General features: G+C 38.5%; 1 protein-coding gene across 1 annotated transcript; it reads left to right on the forward strand.

Annotated features, from left to right (window-relative positions):
- Nucleotides 1-1,185: 1,185 nt before the first annotated feature.
- LOC104531438 (polypyrimidine tract-binding protein 3-like) lies at nt 1,186-16,611 on the forward strand (the record flags this gene model as incomplete). Its single annotated transcript, XM_010176322.2, has 6 exons — nt 1,186-1,255; nt 5,198-5,367; nt 6,257-6,403; nt 10,782-10,946; nt 14,319-14,429; nt 16,417-16,611. Coding segments are annotated over exons 1-6 (813 nt in total), but the record flags the coding sequence as incomplete, so codon positions are not given.
- Nucleotides 16,612-17,424: the final 813 nt, after the last annotated feature.

Here is a 17,424-nt window from a genome sequence, read left to right on the forward strand (position 1 = left end):
ACGTGGGCAGCAGGTCAAGGGAGGGGATTCAACCCCTCTGCTGGTGAGACTCCACCTGGAGTGCTGCCTCCAGTTCTGGGGCACCCAGCATAAGAAAGACATGGACCTGTTAGAACGAGTCCAGAGGAGGCCACAGGGATGATCCAAGGGCTGGAGCATCTCTGCTGTGAGGACAGGCTGAGAGAGTTGGGGCTGTTCCGCCTGGAGAAGAGAAGGCTCCGGGGAGATCTTATAGCGGCCTCCTAGTATCTGAAGGGGCTCCAGGAAGGGTGGGGCGGGACTTCTTACAAGGGCAGGGAGTGACAGAACAAGGGGAAATGGTTATAAACTGGACAAGAGTAGATTTAGATTAGATATTGGGAAGAAATTCTTTGCTGTGAGGGTGGTCAGACACTGGCCCAGGTTGCCCAGAGAAGCTGTGGCTGCTCCTCCCTGGAAGTGTTCAAGGCCAGGTTGGATGAGGCTTTGAGCAACCTGGTCTAGTGGAAGGTGTCCCTGCTGATGGCAGGGGGGGTGGAACTGGATGATCTTTAAGGGCCCTTCCAACCCAGACCATTCTGTGATTCTGTGATTGTTTGAATGAAGAACTTGTAGTGCTCAAACTCTTCTCTGTTAATAGTTAGAGCCTCAAATTGTAGATGTTCTTAAAGCATGCACTTTGATTTTCAGTATTTTTTCTAAAAATATATGATCCACCATCACATTCTTAAGACAAGGATTAGGTTTAAAATAAGTGCCATAGGTATATTAAATATGTCTTGAGTTAGTTTTGCTCAAGGTCCAGTGTGTCCAGTCACAAATGGTGACCGTATCTGCATGGCCATATGTTTACTCATATCTGGAAGCAATGTTGTATTGCAGACCAGAGCCTGCAGCCACATCATTTTTTTTCATAAGCATCTGTTATTCTTGATCTTTTGAAACATAAACTCTAGTAGGATAAATAATGGGAGAAGTAGAAAGTGTAACAGAGCTGAATTTGCTAACACCTTGAGATAGAAGGAAAAGTTGTGTTGTTGGCTTTTTTTCCCTGAAAAATAGGTGCACAATAATAGTGGATAATGTGTATAAAAAGAGGGTGTTCTTGGGAAAAATAAGTTACAGGAGTTGTTGCACTTTTATGTCAAGCTCTTTCTCTGTAATTGCTTTTACTAGTAATCTTCTCTTTTAGTTTTTTAGTGTGGACCTGACGAGCTTCTTTCTGCTGGTGTCAGCAACAGGCCTTTTACCATGAACAATTCCACTCCAGCTACAGGTATACATAAAAAAATAATTTTTATCAAAGTTCTTCAACAGTGTGTGGGTTTTTCTGTAAATGTATTTTTTTATTATTCTTTATTGTCACTGTGAGCAGCCTCACCAATCTGACTCCCAACAGCAGAGCCACTGGAGTCTATCCAATTCAGTGACAGTATTGAGGAGCTCCAAAGCTGATCAGTTGAAATGTGCAAAAAAACACCCTTATTTTCTATAATCATGATCAAGCAAGTAGCCTTACGTACAGATTCTCAACTGCCCACTCAATTTCCCTGTAGCTGTGCAGTTGAAAGGAATTTGTTTTCAGGTATTTCAAGACTGTCAGGATTACATAGACAGGAGATGAATATCATATATCAATCTCAGTTTGGTGGAATGTAGGGCATGTCACGTGGATGCATGATAAAGAGTTAAGCTGATTCCCTTGGGTGTTCTTGTTCCTGCTTTCTACCCTACTTCCAGAACTTCTTGAGCAGCAGCACCAACAGTCCTGTGATTTGTTTCCAGATGTTTTCCTACCAGTTCTTGTACCCACACAATCTCTCCATGGGTTGAGATGAATGGTAGTGTTTTTGCACGGCAAGCAGCAGGAAAAATGATTATTTTTTCTCTTGCCCAGATATTTTCTTGATCTGATTCACTACAGATTGTTCTTCATCAGAATGTTTTTTTCTGGGAGATGGTGGGAAATGGGATACACAGATGCAGGTTAAGAAAGCTGGTTCTATTTAAGAATGGCTCAGTGTGAAACCGCAGCCACACGTGCCTTCAAACATGTTCAACTAATGCTGACATCCAAAGAAATTTATGCTCTGCCCCACTCTGTCTGTTGAGAAAGATGCAGTATCTGGTTACCTGTAGTTTCAGATCAGACAAAACGTTGAAAGAGAAAGCTGGGTCTGCTTCCTTTAGAGGTGCTTTCAGCTTAGGTGGACTTGTATTAATGGCCCATAGCTGCTTAAGTTAACTTTACTAACTAAAGTACGTTAACTGACTCATGACACAGACAATTGCTGTTAGCAGTGGCTTCCAAACAGTTGAATTTATAATGGAGCAAGGGACAGAGCAGATGAACTCTTGATAAGCATCTAAGACTTACTTGCTATACTTTTGGTGGGGAATAAGGGGAAGGAAGAGTCTGAGGATCTAACTTGCAGATTTTTGGGTTTGATTTCTTTGACTTCCACATATCGGATTGTTCATACTTCTGCTGATTGATTCAGTGTGACGTCCAGAGGCTTCTGCTTGGCTTGAAACAGCATTAGCTTATAACTCAGTAATTTAATAGCTGAAATATTTCAGGCTTGTGTAGATGGTGTTTTGTGGGAAGGAATCAGCTGGCAAGGAATATAAATTTGTATTGTGTTCAGGTGACTTTTATCAATTACCAGTGCAACTGCTGATCACTCATAGTGATGTCCAGGGTATCTAAATGATATTAAACTTTTAAATAAGACAGATCTGTTTGTCTCCTAAGAAATAAAAAAACCCCTCTAATTTTCATTGTTAATTCTATACTTCATTTGGGGTTTTTATAATTTCTATTGAGATGCATCTTTTTACCTAATACAACTGCTTCACCTGTAGCGGTTTTTTCATTTGGTGGGTTACATATTTAAAATATGTTTGGAGTTTTTTGATCTGAAGCTACTCACTTGGCAGATATATTTGTACCAGTCATGAATCGTGATTGTAATTAACTTCTCTTTGTAGCACCAGGCACCAAATTTCACTTTGTTCTCATCTTTGTCTATCTGAAAGGAGTTTTTGCTTTCACCCAATTGAGTGTAAAATTCAGAAGAGGTGGTTGTCTTCGGCATACTTCAAAGAACTGTTGAAACAATTTTGAAATTTAGATGCCAGAAAAACATATAATTATCACTCTGCATCAAAATTAGTGTCAAACAATAGCTGGACAAAGCAACATGGTTTAAAAAATGCTGAGGTCTTTATACTTGGGATGGAATGAATTATAGCTTTTGTTGCTGATTTAGTGACTTAGCTGAAGTTCCACAAAACGTAATATAATTACAACTGGAAAAGATGTACTTTAATAGCATTTTTGGGTCAGGTGTTGGTCACTGTTCAGAAACCAGATCAGCTAGAGCTAACATATGCTTGCTAATGTGTAGATGTACGTGCACATGGTATGTTCACAAGCTGAAACTGTTCTGGTAAGCACTGTCCTTTATGACTGAATGCCTAACTTGAAAACTCCTGTAACACTTAGTGAAGATGTAGAGAGAAAATGCTGTGCTTGCCACTTAGCTCCATCTTGTCAACTCTGATAATGAGTCAAAACCCAGAAAGTATTTCTTCTGCGAGACTCTCATCTTAAAATAAAGGGAAAATTCCTGTTAGATTTAATTTCCTTCTTTTTTTAGTCAAGCAGTCATTGACTTAGTAAAGTCAAGGGCATCTTGTTCATTTTGAACCTGAAAAGTAGATTTAACAAAATAGGAGGGGTTGTTAGGCTTTAATAGTAATATATCCTGTTGTGCCTTGGTACTGATATGCATTTAATATGTTTCTGTTTGTCTTAAAGTCTCATCCCAAACAAGTGTGCCGCATGTTCACATTTTTTAGAATGCACACAGAGCACATGATGCCATTTAAAATTTCTTGATGGAAAAAAAATCAATGCATAATAGGCTTTTTTATGTTTTGCAGGTTTAGTGAACTTGGCTTATGAGTGTGCCATGGTTGGGGCTTGGATCATCTAATGTGGAATTTTACAGAATTCCACTGGTAAAAATACCCTCTGTAAAGATCCTTATACAGAATGAGTATTGTGAACCGCTTTTCTGCCTTAGGCTCTACTCAAAACCTACAGCAAAATCTGAAATTACTTACTAAGGTCATACAGATATTTTTTTCCTAATCTTTTGTGATTTCCCTTGGAAGGCGAATGCAACACATGAGGTGTTAAGACCGTTTGTCTTCCTGGAGTGAAGCTGTTTGTAGCGCTGAAGTGATGTGCAGTTGGACTTCAATACAATTTCCATCAAATATATCAAATATGCTGTCCTTCCTCTCAGTTTAGGATTTTTTTTTAACCACGTCTCATAAGCCTCTGTAACTTCCTTTTGGAGAATCTCTTACTGGCATCTGTAGTTTGGCTAATGAAATTCATTTTTACTACTTTATTACTCCATTGTGATAGCTTCTAGAACAATATGCCTGTTCCAGATGTGGTGTTTTGATTAAAAGTGCTCTCAAGGACTCTGAGTCATCTCCTTGAAATGGAGCCATTGGTCACTTACCTGTTACAGGATCCAAATACGCATATAATTTAAAAAAAAAAAAAAAAAAGACTGTTTGCCAAAGTGGAAAACTTCAGAATCTATACAGATTTCATGGCTTACTGCTGTCTATCCTTTTCAAAGGTTTTTTTAAAACTTAAAATTGTGTGGGACAGCAAACTTTCTTTAAGGAAAAAAAAAAATATCTGAGGTAGCAACTGAATCTAATTAAGAAACATACCATGCAGGAAGATAAGTTACTAATAAAAAAATGAATGTATTACCTCCCAATTACCTACTTCCCCCTCTTCCGTGTAATCACCACTTTGTAAATATGTTACATGGGCATTTGGGAGGAGGTTATTGACCTCTCTGTCTGGAAGACTTAAAAAAAACCCAAAACAAACCCAAAACAAAAAAAACTTCAGAAAAAACACAAAGAAAATAAACAAACCAAATCCAAAGCAAACCAAAGCATCACATGACTCACCTTGCAGGGGAGATTTGGAACAGCTAAAGGGGTCTTAAACTGTCCTTTAGTTATGTATCAGCTGTACTTTCTTAGGATTCAAAGAGCTGTAGATAAGTCAATATCAGTGCTGAGACAACAGTTTCTGTCTTTTAGGTTTTGGTATCTATACAGTGCAATAAGTTTGTCTTCTTTGCTTGTACCCATCCCCCTTCCTAAAATATTTTAGATAATGGGAACGATAAGAAGAAATTTAAAGGAGACAGATTGCCATGCTCCCCTTCACGTGTCCTTCATCTTCGTCAAATTCCAAGTGATGTTACTGAAGCAGAAGTCATTTCATTAGGCCTCCCTTTTGGCAAAGTAACCAACCTCTTGATGCTAAAAGGAAAAAGTCAGGTATTTACTTTTCAGTGTTTCAATTATAAGAGCGAGGCTGAAGATGTGGTTCATGTTATGACCCTTTTGATATAGTGTTTGTCTGAAATGATTGAAACAATGTCTCAATATGTCATTGATATCTCAAGATTTTCATATTTTCAAATGTGAAAGGATGCCTTGATATTTATTTTAAGATTATAATATACTTTTGGACAAAATAACAGTCTAGTAACTTGTTAATAATATTGCTAAATATTATATCCACCTCATATAAGAATATATAGATAATAAAGAACTACATCGTCACTACTGATGTCAACATATGTCTTGAAATAACCTGCCTGATTAAATACTTAACCTGCAAGTTAATTTTTTAATGTGAATTAAATTGCTTAGATTTTTTTTTTAATCCTTTTAGATGTGATGGGGTAGTTTACATTATTAATAAACACTGAAATCCTAAAAATAACAGGCACTCATTCAAAAATTGTCTAGAGAATTGAGCTGGGTTAATATAATGCACAGACTGATAGATGTTTAGTGTCCTGTTCTTAATTTTTTGGTCAGTATGTATATCTGCTACCTAGGTAATAGTGCTTGGATTCAGGAATCTGATAAATTCATTAGCAGTGTGGTACTTGTAGCAGCATTGCTTCTCATGTATCATACTTATTCCATTTCTTCTTTAATGACTGTTTGTACTTAAAATGTAAAACGTTTTAAGAAAACCCATATATTCCCATAAACAGACACACACACACATGCATTTTAATGCTGAGCAGATCAGTACTGTACTTTCACGTGATCTTTCTCTAGTGAGAGTGGAATTGGCAGTAAATGATGCTTTCATGCTTTGTTCTGTCCTGTAGACCAAACAACACTGAAAACTGCTGTGTATTGGTTGCAGGCATTTTTGGAAATGGCTTCTGAAGAAGCTGCTATTACTATGATGAACTACTATACTCCTGCTACACCTCACCTCCGCAGTCGGCCCGTTTATATTCAGTATTCCAATCACAGAGAACTTAAGACTGACAATTTACCTAATCAAGCTGTAAGTATAATATTTCCATTTAACAGGATAGAATTCCACGAGTTAGGTACTGGTTTTGGCTAGGATAGAGTTAAATTTTCTTCATAGTAGATTGTGACATTTAGATAGTGTCAAGGCCCTTTCTGCTTCTCATGCTCCCCTGCCATTGTCAGCATACAAGGAGCTGGGAGGGGACACAGCTGGAACTGCTGACCTCCATTGAGCAAAGGGATATTCCACACCATATAACACTGTCCTCAGCAACAAATGCTGGGGGAAGAAGAAGGAAGGGGGAGTGTTCAGAGTGATGACATTTTTAGTCCCAAGTAACCCATTACATGTGATGGAGCCCTGCTTTCCTGGAGGTGGCTGAACTCCTGCCTGCCAGTGGGAAGTAGAGAAGGAATTCCTTGCTTTGCTTTGCTTGCATGTGTATATTACATAATACACTGTCTGTATCTCAGCCCATGAGTTTCCTCACTTTTACCCTTTTGATTCTCTTCCCTATACTGCTGGGGGGAAGTGACCAAGCAGCTGTGTGGCACTTAGCTGCCTACCAGGGTTAAACCACAACTTTAATAAATAAACAAACTACTTTCCACTATACTAATAGTCACATACTGATAGATATTATTTCTGTCTGTTGTTATCTAAGCAGTAACTTCTTTCAGACAGGGACTACTCAATATCTGTAAAATTACGGTGGAGCAGCTCAAGAATTGTTCATCCTGATGAGCAGGAAATCAAGTGAAGGTGGCAGGAGGACTGCTTGGATGAACAAGGACTGAAACATAAAAAAGAGGCATAGAAAAGGTAGAATCACAGACGAGTGACCCAGGAGAAACATAGTTATCTGAACATGCAGGAATGTGGTTAGGAAAGTCAAAGACCACATGGAGTTGGGTTTGGGAAGGGATGTGAACAGCAGCAAGGAATGGCTCCTCAAAGTCTATCAGCAGCAGAAGGAAGATTTAGGGAATATGAGGGCCTGCTGGTGAATGGAGTGTGGGCCCTGGTGACAAAGGCTGAACTACTGGATGCCTTCTCCTCAGTCTTTAGTGGTTAAGACTTGCCCTTGGGAATACCGTGCAACTGAGAACAGTGGGAAAGTCTTGATGAAGGAAGTAGAGAAGAATCTCATTAGGGAACATTTAAGCACACTGGATAAACAAAAGTCTGTGGCCCTAATGAGATGCACTTGTGAGTGCTGAGGGAGCTGGCTGATGTCATTGGAAGGCCACTCTGACAATCGTGGAAAGGCCATGGCAATTGGAGGAGGTTTCTGAGGACTACAAGAAAGCGAATCTCAGTCCTACCATAAAGAAGGACAAGAAGGAGGATCCAGGGAACCGCTGGCTGATCAGCTTTACCTCAGTCCCTGGGAAGGTAATGGAGCAACTAACCCTGGAAACCATTTCCAAACATTCTAAGGATGGTTGGGAAAAGTCAGCATGGGATTTTGAAAAGGAAGCAATGCCTAACCAATATGATATCCTTCTATAGGGAGATGACTAGTTTGGTGGGTTGAGAGGAGAGCAGTGGATGTTGTTTATCTTGACTTTGGTAAGACTTTCAGCATTGTTTCCCTTAACATCCCGATGGACAAACTGATTAAATACAGTCTAGATGAGTAGACTGTGAAGTGATCTGAAAGGCTAAAATGGCTGTGACCAGTGGCATGAAGTCCAGCTGGAGGCCAGACACTGGTGGAGTACCCTAGGGGTCAATACTGTGTCCAGTACTGTTTAACATCTTCAGTCATGTCCTGGATGATGGGATGGGGAATATCCTCAGCAAGTTTGCTGGCAACACAGAACTGGGAGGAGTCATTGACCCCCCAGATGGTTGTTGTGCCATTCAGAGGGACCTTGAAAAGCTAGAGAAATGGACTGACAGGAGGAACCTCATTGAGTTCAGCAAAGGGAAATGCCAACTCCTGCACCTGAGGAGAGGTAACCCCAGGTAACATTGTACACTAGGGCCAACCAGCCGGAAGCCAGCTCGGCCTGGGGGTCCTCATGGACAGCACACATGTCCTTGCAGCAAAGAAGGCCAGCAGCCTCCTGGGCTGCAGAAGGCAGAGCACTGCTGGCAGATTGAGGGAGATGACCTTCCCCTCCACTGAACACTGATGGGATATCTGGAGTGCTGTGTCCAGTCCTTGGCTCCTCAATACAGGAAAGACATGGACATAGTGGAGCAAATCCAGCAAAAGGCCATGAAGTTGGTTAAGGAGCTGGAGCATCTGTCATACAAGGAGAGCGAGCTGGGACTGTTCAGCTTGAAGAAGAGAAGACTTAGGGGCATCTTATCAACGTCTGCAAATATGTGGTGAGGAGGAAGTAGAGAAAGTGGCGACAGACTCTCTTCACTGGTGCCCAGTGACATGACAAGAAGCAGTGGGCATAAATTCAAATAGCGAAAAATCCACTTAAACTTAAGAAAAATTTTTTACTGTAAGGGTGGTAGAACATTAGAATGGGTTGCTTTGAGAGGTTGTAGAGTCTCCATCCTCATATGTGTTAGAAACTTGGCTGGAAACAATCCTAAGCACCCTGCTATAGGTGACCCTCCTATTATATTCTACCCTACTTAGGAATACTTGCTTACAATATATTTTGAAATAACTTTTGCCATTCCATATAATGTTAGTTAACAGCTCTCAGTAGCTTCAGAATATGAAGAAAATATTCTATCTTCTCTGGTAAATATTTTATCTGAATAGTTAGTTCTGATTTTTTTTTTTCACCTGTTACTGTGTCCATAATACAGTAGCAGGGATACCACAAAAACATACTGCTTCAATTGTATATGTTTGTGTTTTCTTAAAGTTAATTGCTACTCATGGATCTGCAGATGCTGTCTGAAGACCACATGGGACGGCAAACCCAGCTGACACATGATGAACCACTTTCTGCCCAAAAAGCGGCTCTTTTGAAGCTTTTTACTTTATCAGATATGGATGTTATTGTGAGGGCTCATGTAATCTGCTTTTGCAAGATTTGTGTTTGGCACTGTTCCAAGGCCTTACCAAACTCAGGAATAACAAATCATTACCTTTAAGTTGTTCAAGTTTATTCTTAGTAGTTTTTTTCTTTTTTAATGTTGACTGTTCTGAGAACCACCCTATATCAAATAAAAAGGATATTTTCACTGAACATTAGTTTTATTTGTAACTTTGTGGCAAACACCAGAATTCTTCTTTCTGTTTTTGAAGTACTAAAAATTGATTTCTTAAGAATATGAATTGAACATTGCAGATGACTGATTTTAAATCCTAATCTCTAAACAAGGAAATACTCTTTGCACAAGAAGGTCAAAGTGTACAAACCATCATATTGCAGTTGAAATTCATTTGTATTTTTGGATTCCTGGATGAATTGCAGTTGACCTGCCATTTAGATACATAAATTACATAATATGATGTATGTATCATGATTTTGTTTTCTATAAGAATGTAAGTAGTGATAGGGGCAAAAATCAGTGTTCATGTTTAATTTGTGCTGACACAAAAGTTACTGAAATCTTGCAAGCTTGTCAATCTGATAAATGTTATTTGTCTCTTTCTTCGTCCAAGATTGCTGTATTGATTTGTAATCTGAAAAAACAAATAAATAAAATAACAAGTTGGGGGTTTTTTTTAAGGATATGTTGTATGTCACAGCTCAGTTCTGAGACTGATTAACTGAGTGACATATTTAGTCCATCTTCCAAGGAAGTAGTGTTACTGAGACATGACTTCAGATCACAATGCTACATTTGGAAAGGAACATCTCTCCATAGTGCTTTCAGAGGTAGTCTGAAGACCTTTTTCAGGATATCCCATGAAAAACACACATAGAGACTTCCAAAGTCCCAGCAAGGCAGTTTGAGGAGTGAGGTTTAAAGATGTTTTTTGTGGTTGGTAGCTTAGCTCAGGAAAAAGAAAAGGGCATGCACCTTTAAGCTTATCCCCAGCAAAGCTTTGTTCCTGAAGAGAATGAAGTCCTATAAAGCAGAGCAAATAGTTTTTGATACACTGACTGTTTTTTAGTCTATTATAATATTGTCATCATATTGATTTGCTGGAAAATCTAGAGTGACAAAAACTTACTGGAGCAAAGCAGAATTGTTTCTATAAGGCGTTATAAAGAAGTAACAGTTTAACAAAAAAGAAAGTAATAATTCTGTGAAAGTATGATCTGACTTATATTAGGAGAGGGGGAAGGGAAGGAAGATGTATGATTTTTACCTATTAACGTGGGATTTGAATTGATAGTCAGGTAAAGGGAATATGTCTTTTAAAAGTTGCATTTTAAATGCATTTGTCATGCTTTTCTTTGTAAGAGAACTTTGTTTAGATATGAATAATTGGTTTGTGTGCAAGTTAATTGTCGTCTCTGCTGTGTCATGATTTCAGAGAGCCCAAGCTGCACTGCAAGCTGTGAATGCTGTGCAATCTGGAAGCCTGGCTATTACAAGTCCTTTTGCTGCTGAAGACAGACTTCTTCCAAGTCAAGGTTCTGTTCTTCGAATCATTGTTGAAAATCTTGTCTACCCTGTCACTTTAGAAGTGCTCCATCAGGTAATGAGGATTGCTAAAAAAAAAGTTAAAGCATCTTTGAGTGATGGTTGTTTTTTTGTTTGGGGGGGAGCGGGGGGGGGGGGGTTTTGGTTTTTTTTTAAGTACTTGTGAGGACTATCACTTTAGATTCAGGGATCTAATCTTGAATCAGTTTCACACACACACAAAAAAAATAAACAGAGCTTCAAAGTCAACTTCTGCTTTTCATATTGTCTTTCATTTCTTTTAGTTCCTTGGTTTCTGTGGAAGCAGCAACAAACTTGTTTTATTTCTAATTTGTGCCCACATGATAAGCTACTGAAATACTGATTGTTTGAACTTGTGGGCCAGTATTTTAGCACTCTGTGCTGAGTAACTTTTTTAGTTTGGATTATACTTTAGGATTTTATATGCACTTTTATGATCTGATTTAAGTTATGTAATATACAAGTATAGTTGCTTGGACAAATGTTTTTGACTGTTCATCAGCTGTTAGAATACTGTTTACTTTAACTACCTCTGAAAGCCTGGAATAGTGATGGGCTATAGCTGTGGAAGACATTACCATAACTCCTACTAGTTGTTGTGCTATGCTGTTGAGAACTAAGTTTAAAAACAATAACTCCACTAGATTAATTTTGCCTGAAGGATTTCTCTATTTTTTGTGGATATTGCAAAGGGTTTCATACTTGAAGCTTTTCTAATTGCTAGTAAATTTGTGCAATAAAACACACCCCAAATATTACTTTCTTTATCTAATGAGATTTAAAATAATTGGGATGTTTTTACAAGAACCTGCAGTTCTGGAAGAAGATTTTTGCTGCTCTACTAGCATCTCAAACAATAGTTGATTGTTACCAACACTTTATTTTTCCTCTTACCTCATAACATTATCTCCCTTCCATGATACTGATTAACTAGAATACTAGTTGTCACTTTGATGTAGTAGTTTGCCTGATATCTATGAGTATTGTTCACTGATTACTGGGCTTGTGCAAATACTATGTCAGCTATTTTGAATTATTAGCGCACTCAGAATAACCTGAGAACAAACTTCTGTGGGTTTTTGTTTGGTTTTTTTTGTTTTTAACTAAGCAGGCAGTGGAAAAGAAGATTCATGTTAATTTACTTTAATTTGAGTAATGTTTATTTCAGTGCAGAAGAACTATATTTTTAGTCCTTGAATTGCCCAATGACCCTCACTCAACTACTTTTGCAATAGGTCTAGAAAATTAAGTAATATTAGAAAAGGGAGCTTATTTGGAGTTCTTCACAGGGGACAGTCTCCCCTAATTAAAGCAGCACTTTGTGCCTGATAACTGCAATCTAACATTATTTTGTAAGTGTTAAGGCTAGTGGCAGTGAAACTTTTCACTGATAAGTATAGCATGATATGGAACACAGCAGGCAAGCTGTCATTCAAAACTTTGATTATATTTTCTAAGTAACAACTGCTTGTCAAGAAACTAACCCTTTTTTTTTGTAGCCACAATTCACCTTAAAATATTTATTATAAGAAATAGAATATTCATTGTTATATTTGTAGAAACAAAATTGATACATATACACTGGGGTTTAGGTTTAAAACCAAATAAGAATACATTGAATTTCATTATCTTAAAAAGATCTATTTGGTCTTGTGGATAAACATGGAAAATCATATGTTCACAAGCTGTACTTAGGCCTTTCTTAAGGGGAAGTGCTTTGTGAACAGGAACTCAATGGCTGCTTTTAAAATAGCTGTGAAAAAGGCTTCTATTCTGTCTTCTACCACAAAATGATCACTGCAGCATACAAACCTTGTTTCTTAGAGATTGAAAGACTGGGCACAAAGGATTAGAACAGCGTGTCTTGTATCCATGATTCTAGGCCTAACAGGCTGGCAAGAGACGCTTGTCCTTACCTCTGGCCTTTCTTTCCATTCCAGGCTTACTACTTCTCTGGAGGGTTCTGCTTTCCTGACTTTGCATCAGTTCTAACAGTTTGTTCTAAAACTGTTAGTGCTTCCTGAGCTCACTTTTCCTCTTCCACTGTTAATTTGGACATTGTTTTTCTGCACTTGCATGATATGTCTTAGCTTTACTTTTGTCCTTGTTCTTTGTGGCTTTGCTTTTGTATAGACACCTTTGTGTGGTGCACACTCTCATTTTGAGTGTATATGCATTTAATTTCAACATTTTAAAATTTTTTTGCAATGCTTGCATTTGCAATAAATCAAATGCCATTCGACTGTAAATTAGAGGGGTGGGTCCCAAACTAGATCTTTATCTTGCTTCTTTCCTTCTTTGTCTTCTAGTTTGGACAGTGAGTCTGTGTGATAGTTTAACTGAGCTGGCAGCCAAACAAGACACAGCCACTCGCAACTTTCCCCCACCACCTCCCCTTCCCCCCCCCCCAGGGGAAAGGGGAGAGAATTGTAGGGGGATGAGGAGACTTGTAGGTTGAAATAAGAACAATTTAATAATTAGAGTAAAATACAATTAAAATAATAAGAATAAGAAGAGTAATAATTATAACAACTAGCTATATATGAGTGATGCAGAGTACAGTTGCTCACCACCCACTGATAACGATCCCGGAGGAGTGAAAAGGAACCCTAAATCTGAAATCACAATCCCGGAAAAGCGAGCCCGAGCGATTCCCGAGAGAATCCCCCCCTTTCCGGTCAGCCCTGGTTAATATACTGAACATGACACAATATGATATGGAATATCTGACTGGCACATCCAACTGTCATTCTGGGTGTTACTGACTGCTACACTTTCCTTCTCCACTCCCCCCTTCCTGTCCTCTCTTCTTGGAAACTGCCCGAGCACAGTGTCCTTGTGCCTTATCAACATTGTTCTCATAACAATCCCCACTGAAACCAAAACACAGGACTTTCTAGCTACTAAGAAGAAAATTAACCCTATCCTAGCAAAAAACCAGGACAGTCTGGGTAATTAATTTGTAGGCACATCAACTATTTAAGATGTGGTTTTGGTCACAAAATTTGCAGAATTTGTTTGAAGTACAGAATGTAAAGATGGATACCTTGAAAAGCAGTTTGCAGTTCCCATCTCAACTGACTTGTGAAAGTCTACTTCTCAAACCTCATTTTGATTATCCACAATTTCTCTGCAGACATTGGACAAATGCCTTTCTGGGCTGGCCTTCCATGCTCTTAGTTGAACAGTCATTGCTAAATCTTTAAAGAAATTTTATCTTTCTTCCCCATCTTTTGTAGCCTCTTTTTATTTTTTTTTTTACCTGAAGCAAAATTCTGAATTCACTCAATTTCTGTTCAGCTCTCACAAAATAAATACTTTCCAGAAATTTATATGATGTATCAAATGCCAGTTTTTAATGTGCATGAGTTATTGTTTTCAAAAGTCTGTGTTTTTTCCTTCTTAGATTTTCTCTAAATTTGGATCTGTCTTGAAGATTATCACCTTCACCAGGAACAATCAGTTCCAAGCTTTGCTCCAATATGCTGATCCAATTAATGCATATTATGCCAAAATGGTAAGTGCAGTATATTCAACTTGATTTGATTTTTTTGGTTGGTTGTTGTTCCCTGTGCCATCCAGGTAAAAGGAGAACATTAGTGATAGCTTGATCTCTATCAACTTTATGACTTCTCGTCAGTCTAACACTCTTGTTGCACGTCAATAACTTTGACATCCCTCATTAGTTATGAGGATAGCACTCTATCATCAACCACAAACATAAACGTTTAGCACACACCCCAAGACCTACATGAGTCTACCAAAAAAACCTCAGAGCTGTCAGCAGTAATGAGTGATGGTAACAGCTGACCAAAAAGTCTCTTACCTTTCAAACTAAATGGAATATTTTCAGCGAGGTTCAATACTAAGAGTAGTGTAGTTAAATGCTCAGAGAGGAGATGAATGTTACCTGTTTTACTTGTTTGAATTTCAGTGAGAAATTTAGAGTAATCAATGTTTTCAACTTAAACAATTTTAAATGAACTGTATGTACCCTGATTTTTAAAATACATGTTCTCAGTAATGAAGAAAAGCTCAACCTACTTTAGGTGTATTTTCTATGGTGGGTTAACCTTATGTGGCTGCCAGACACCCACCGAGCTGCTCTCACTCCCTTTCCTCAGCAGGACAAGAAGAGAAAATAAGATGAAAAAGCTCATGAGTTGAGATAAGGTCAGGGACATTGCTCACCAGTTACCATCATGAGCATAACAGATTCAATTTAGGCAAGATTGATTTAATTTATTGCCAATTAAAAATAGAGTAGGTTAGTAAGAAACAAAACCAGAATTAAAAACACCTTCCCCACACCCTTATTCCTTCTCCACAGGCTCAGCTTCACTCCCAGCCCTTCTACCTCCTCCCCCAGCATGGTGTAGAGAGGTGGGGAATGGGAGTTGAGGTCAGTCCATAACACTTTGTCTCTGCCACTCCTTTCTCCTCACACTGTTCCCCTGCTCCAGCATGGGTCCTCCCTGTGGGATACAGTCCTTCACAAACTATTCCTGCTCCAGTATTAATAGTATTAATAATAAATTGTACCTTATTAAAGGTATCACAGAGATTATAATTTCAGTCTAGATTATATTAAATAGTTATAACCAGTATCTTTTGAGTGGTTTTTTCCTCCCTTCATCCATCACAGTTCTTTTATAACTGGTATCAGCAGAAAATACTAATTCAGTGATCTTTCTGAGCATAGCTGCTCTTAAAAAGCTGGATTTTATAGCATAATTTAGGTTGGAAAAGACCCTTAAGATCATCGGGTCCAACTGTAAACCTAACACTGCCACATCTGCCACTAAACCGTGTCCCTAAGCATCTCATCTACACGTCTTTTAAATACCTCCAGGGATGGTGACTTGAGCCCTTAACTGGGCAGCCTGTTCCAACGCTTGATTATCATTTCAGTGAAGATTTTTTTCCTAATAGCCAGTCTAAACCTCCCCTGGTGCAACTTGCGGCTGTTTCCTCTCATCCTATCACTTGTTACTTGGGAAAAGAGACCAACACCCACCTCGCTACAACCTCCTTTCAAGTAGTTGCGGGGAGTGATAAGGTTTTCACTCAGCCTCCTTTTCTCCAGACTAAACAACCCCAGCTCCCTCAGCTGCTTCTCACAGGACTTGTGCTCTAGACCCTTCACCAGCTTATGTAAGGGACAGTTCCATACAATAAAAATCTCCAGATTTGTATCACTGCTACCATCTGATATTGTGTGTTGAGTGGGAGACAAGATTAGAAGCACAGCTAGAAATACAAGTCATGCTTAAAGCTATGTTTTGTCCGTTGGCACAAGGCAACATAATAATTGGTGGACTGTGCTAGTACTCTACAGAGGATGTTTAAGTAAGAGTAGCGGCAGTATAATTGTCTACTTGGTTAGGATAAGATAGGTTAGATAATTTCTGTTTGGATACAATTGTGGGGTGAAAATAAAAGAAACTTCCAGTGGGGGCTGCACTATGTATTTTGTCTCTGGAAACATCATTATTTTTCTTCAGGCTCTGGATGGCCAAAGTATCTATACTGCATGCTGCACTCTGCATATTGATTTCTCCAAGTTAACTACCCTTAAGGTGAAGTACAACAATGACAAAAGTAGAGATTTCACTCGCCTTGACCTTCCATCTGGTGATTGCCAACCTTCCCTGGAGCCATCCATAGCTGCTTCCTTTGGTAAGAAACCTTTGCTTTTAGTAATAAATACACAATAAATCATTGTGCTTTTTATGTTGCATTTATGCTCTGGCTTCGTAACAGGTTCATAGAAAGGCACGATTTGTGTACGTTTCTGCTTGTTACATCCACTAGTTTGTATGGAAACAGAAAGTCCTACTGAAGATAAATGAGTATCTGAAATTATAACATGAGCAATACTTTGGGGAAAATTCAAAGTGTTATCAAAAAGCTACATTTGTAAAATGCTGTGTAATGATATAATTGGTACAGGTAGTATAATAAATCTTGCATATCAGAACGGGCAATGGCAGGCATCCAGAATTGACACTGGTTGCCTAAAGCTGCTTGAAAACAAGTGTTTTAAGGGTGTTACCTCTTATCTGTTGATATTTTAGTATAACTGCCTGCTGTAATAAACAAAACCATAAGAAACTTAGAAATGCTAAACTTATTTATGTATCTTTAAAAGAGAAAGTACCTTTTAAAAGAGAAGAATGTAGAAATTTTCTTGAATTTTAGAAGTCACTTCCATGGCATAGAGGAGACAGTGTCTGCTTAAAGCCACAATGGAGAATTTTTGGCATAAATAGCTCAGGTGTGCTCATTAATCAATTTTGATAATAATGCAAATCACTAAACAGATTAATCTGAGGACCTGGCAGAAGTACTCACAATGCAATTTGAGCATTTTTAGCTATTTTTCTTTCTCTCTAATGACAACCATTAGCAATAATACACAGCTAAGAACTGTCTCAGCTGTTGAGTAAGTATCTAAGTGCTGTCCAGTTGGTGAGAACAGTAGCAAGGACTCGGGAAGAATTCCCTTTCTT

This window comes from Antrostomus carolinensis, unplaced genomic scaffold, assembly GCF_000700745.2.
Source record: "Antrostomus carolinensis isolate BGI_N321 unplaced genomic scaffold, ASM70074v2 scaffold19109, whole genome shotgun sequence".
Classification (NCBI taxonomy): Eukaryota; Metazoa; Chordata; class Aves; order Caprimulgiformes; family Caprimulgidae; genus Antrostomus; species Antrostomus carolinensis.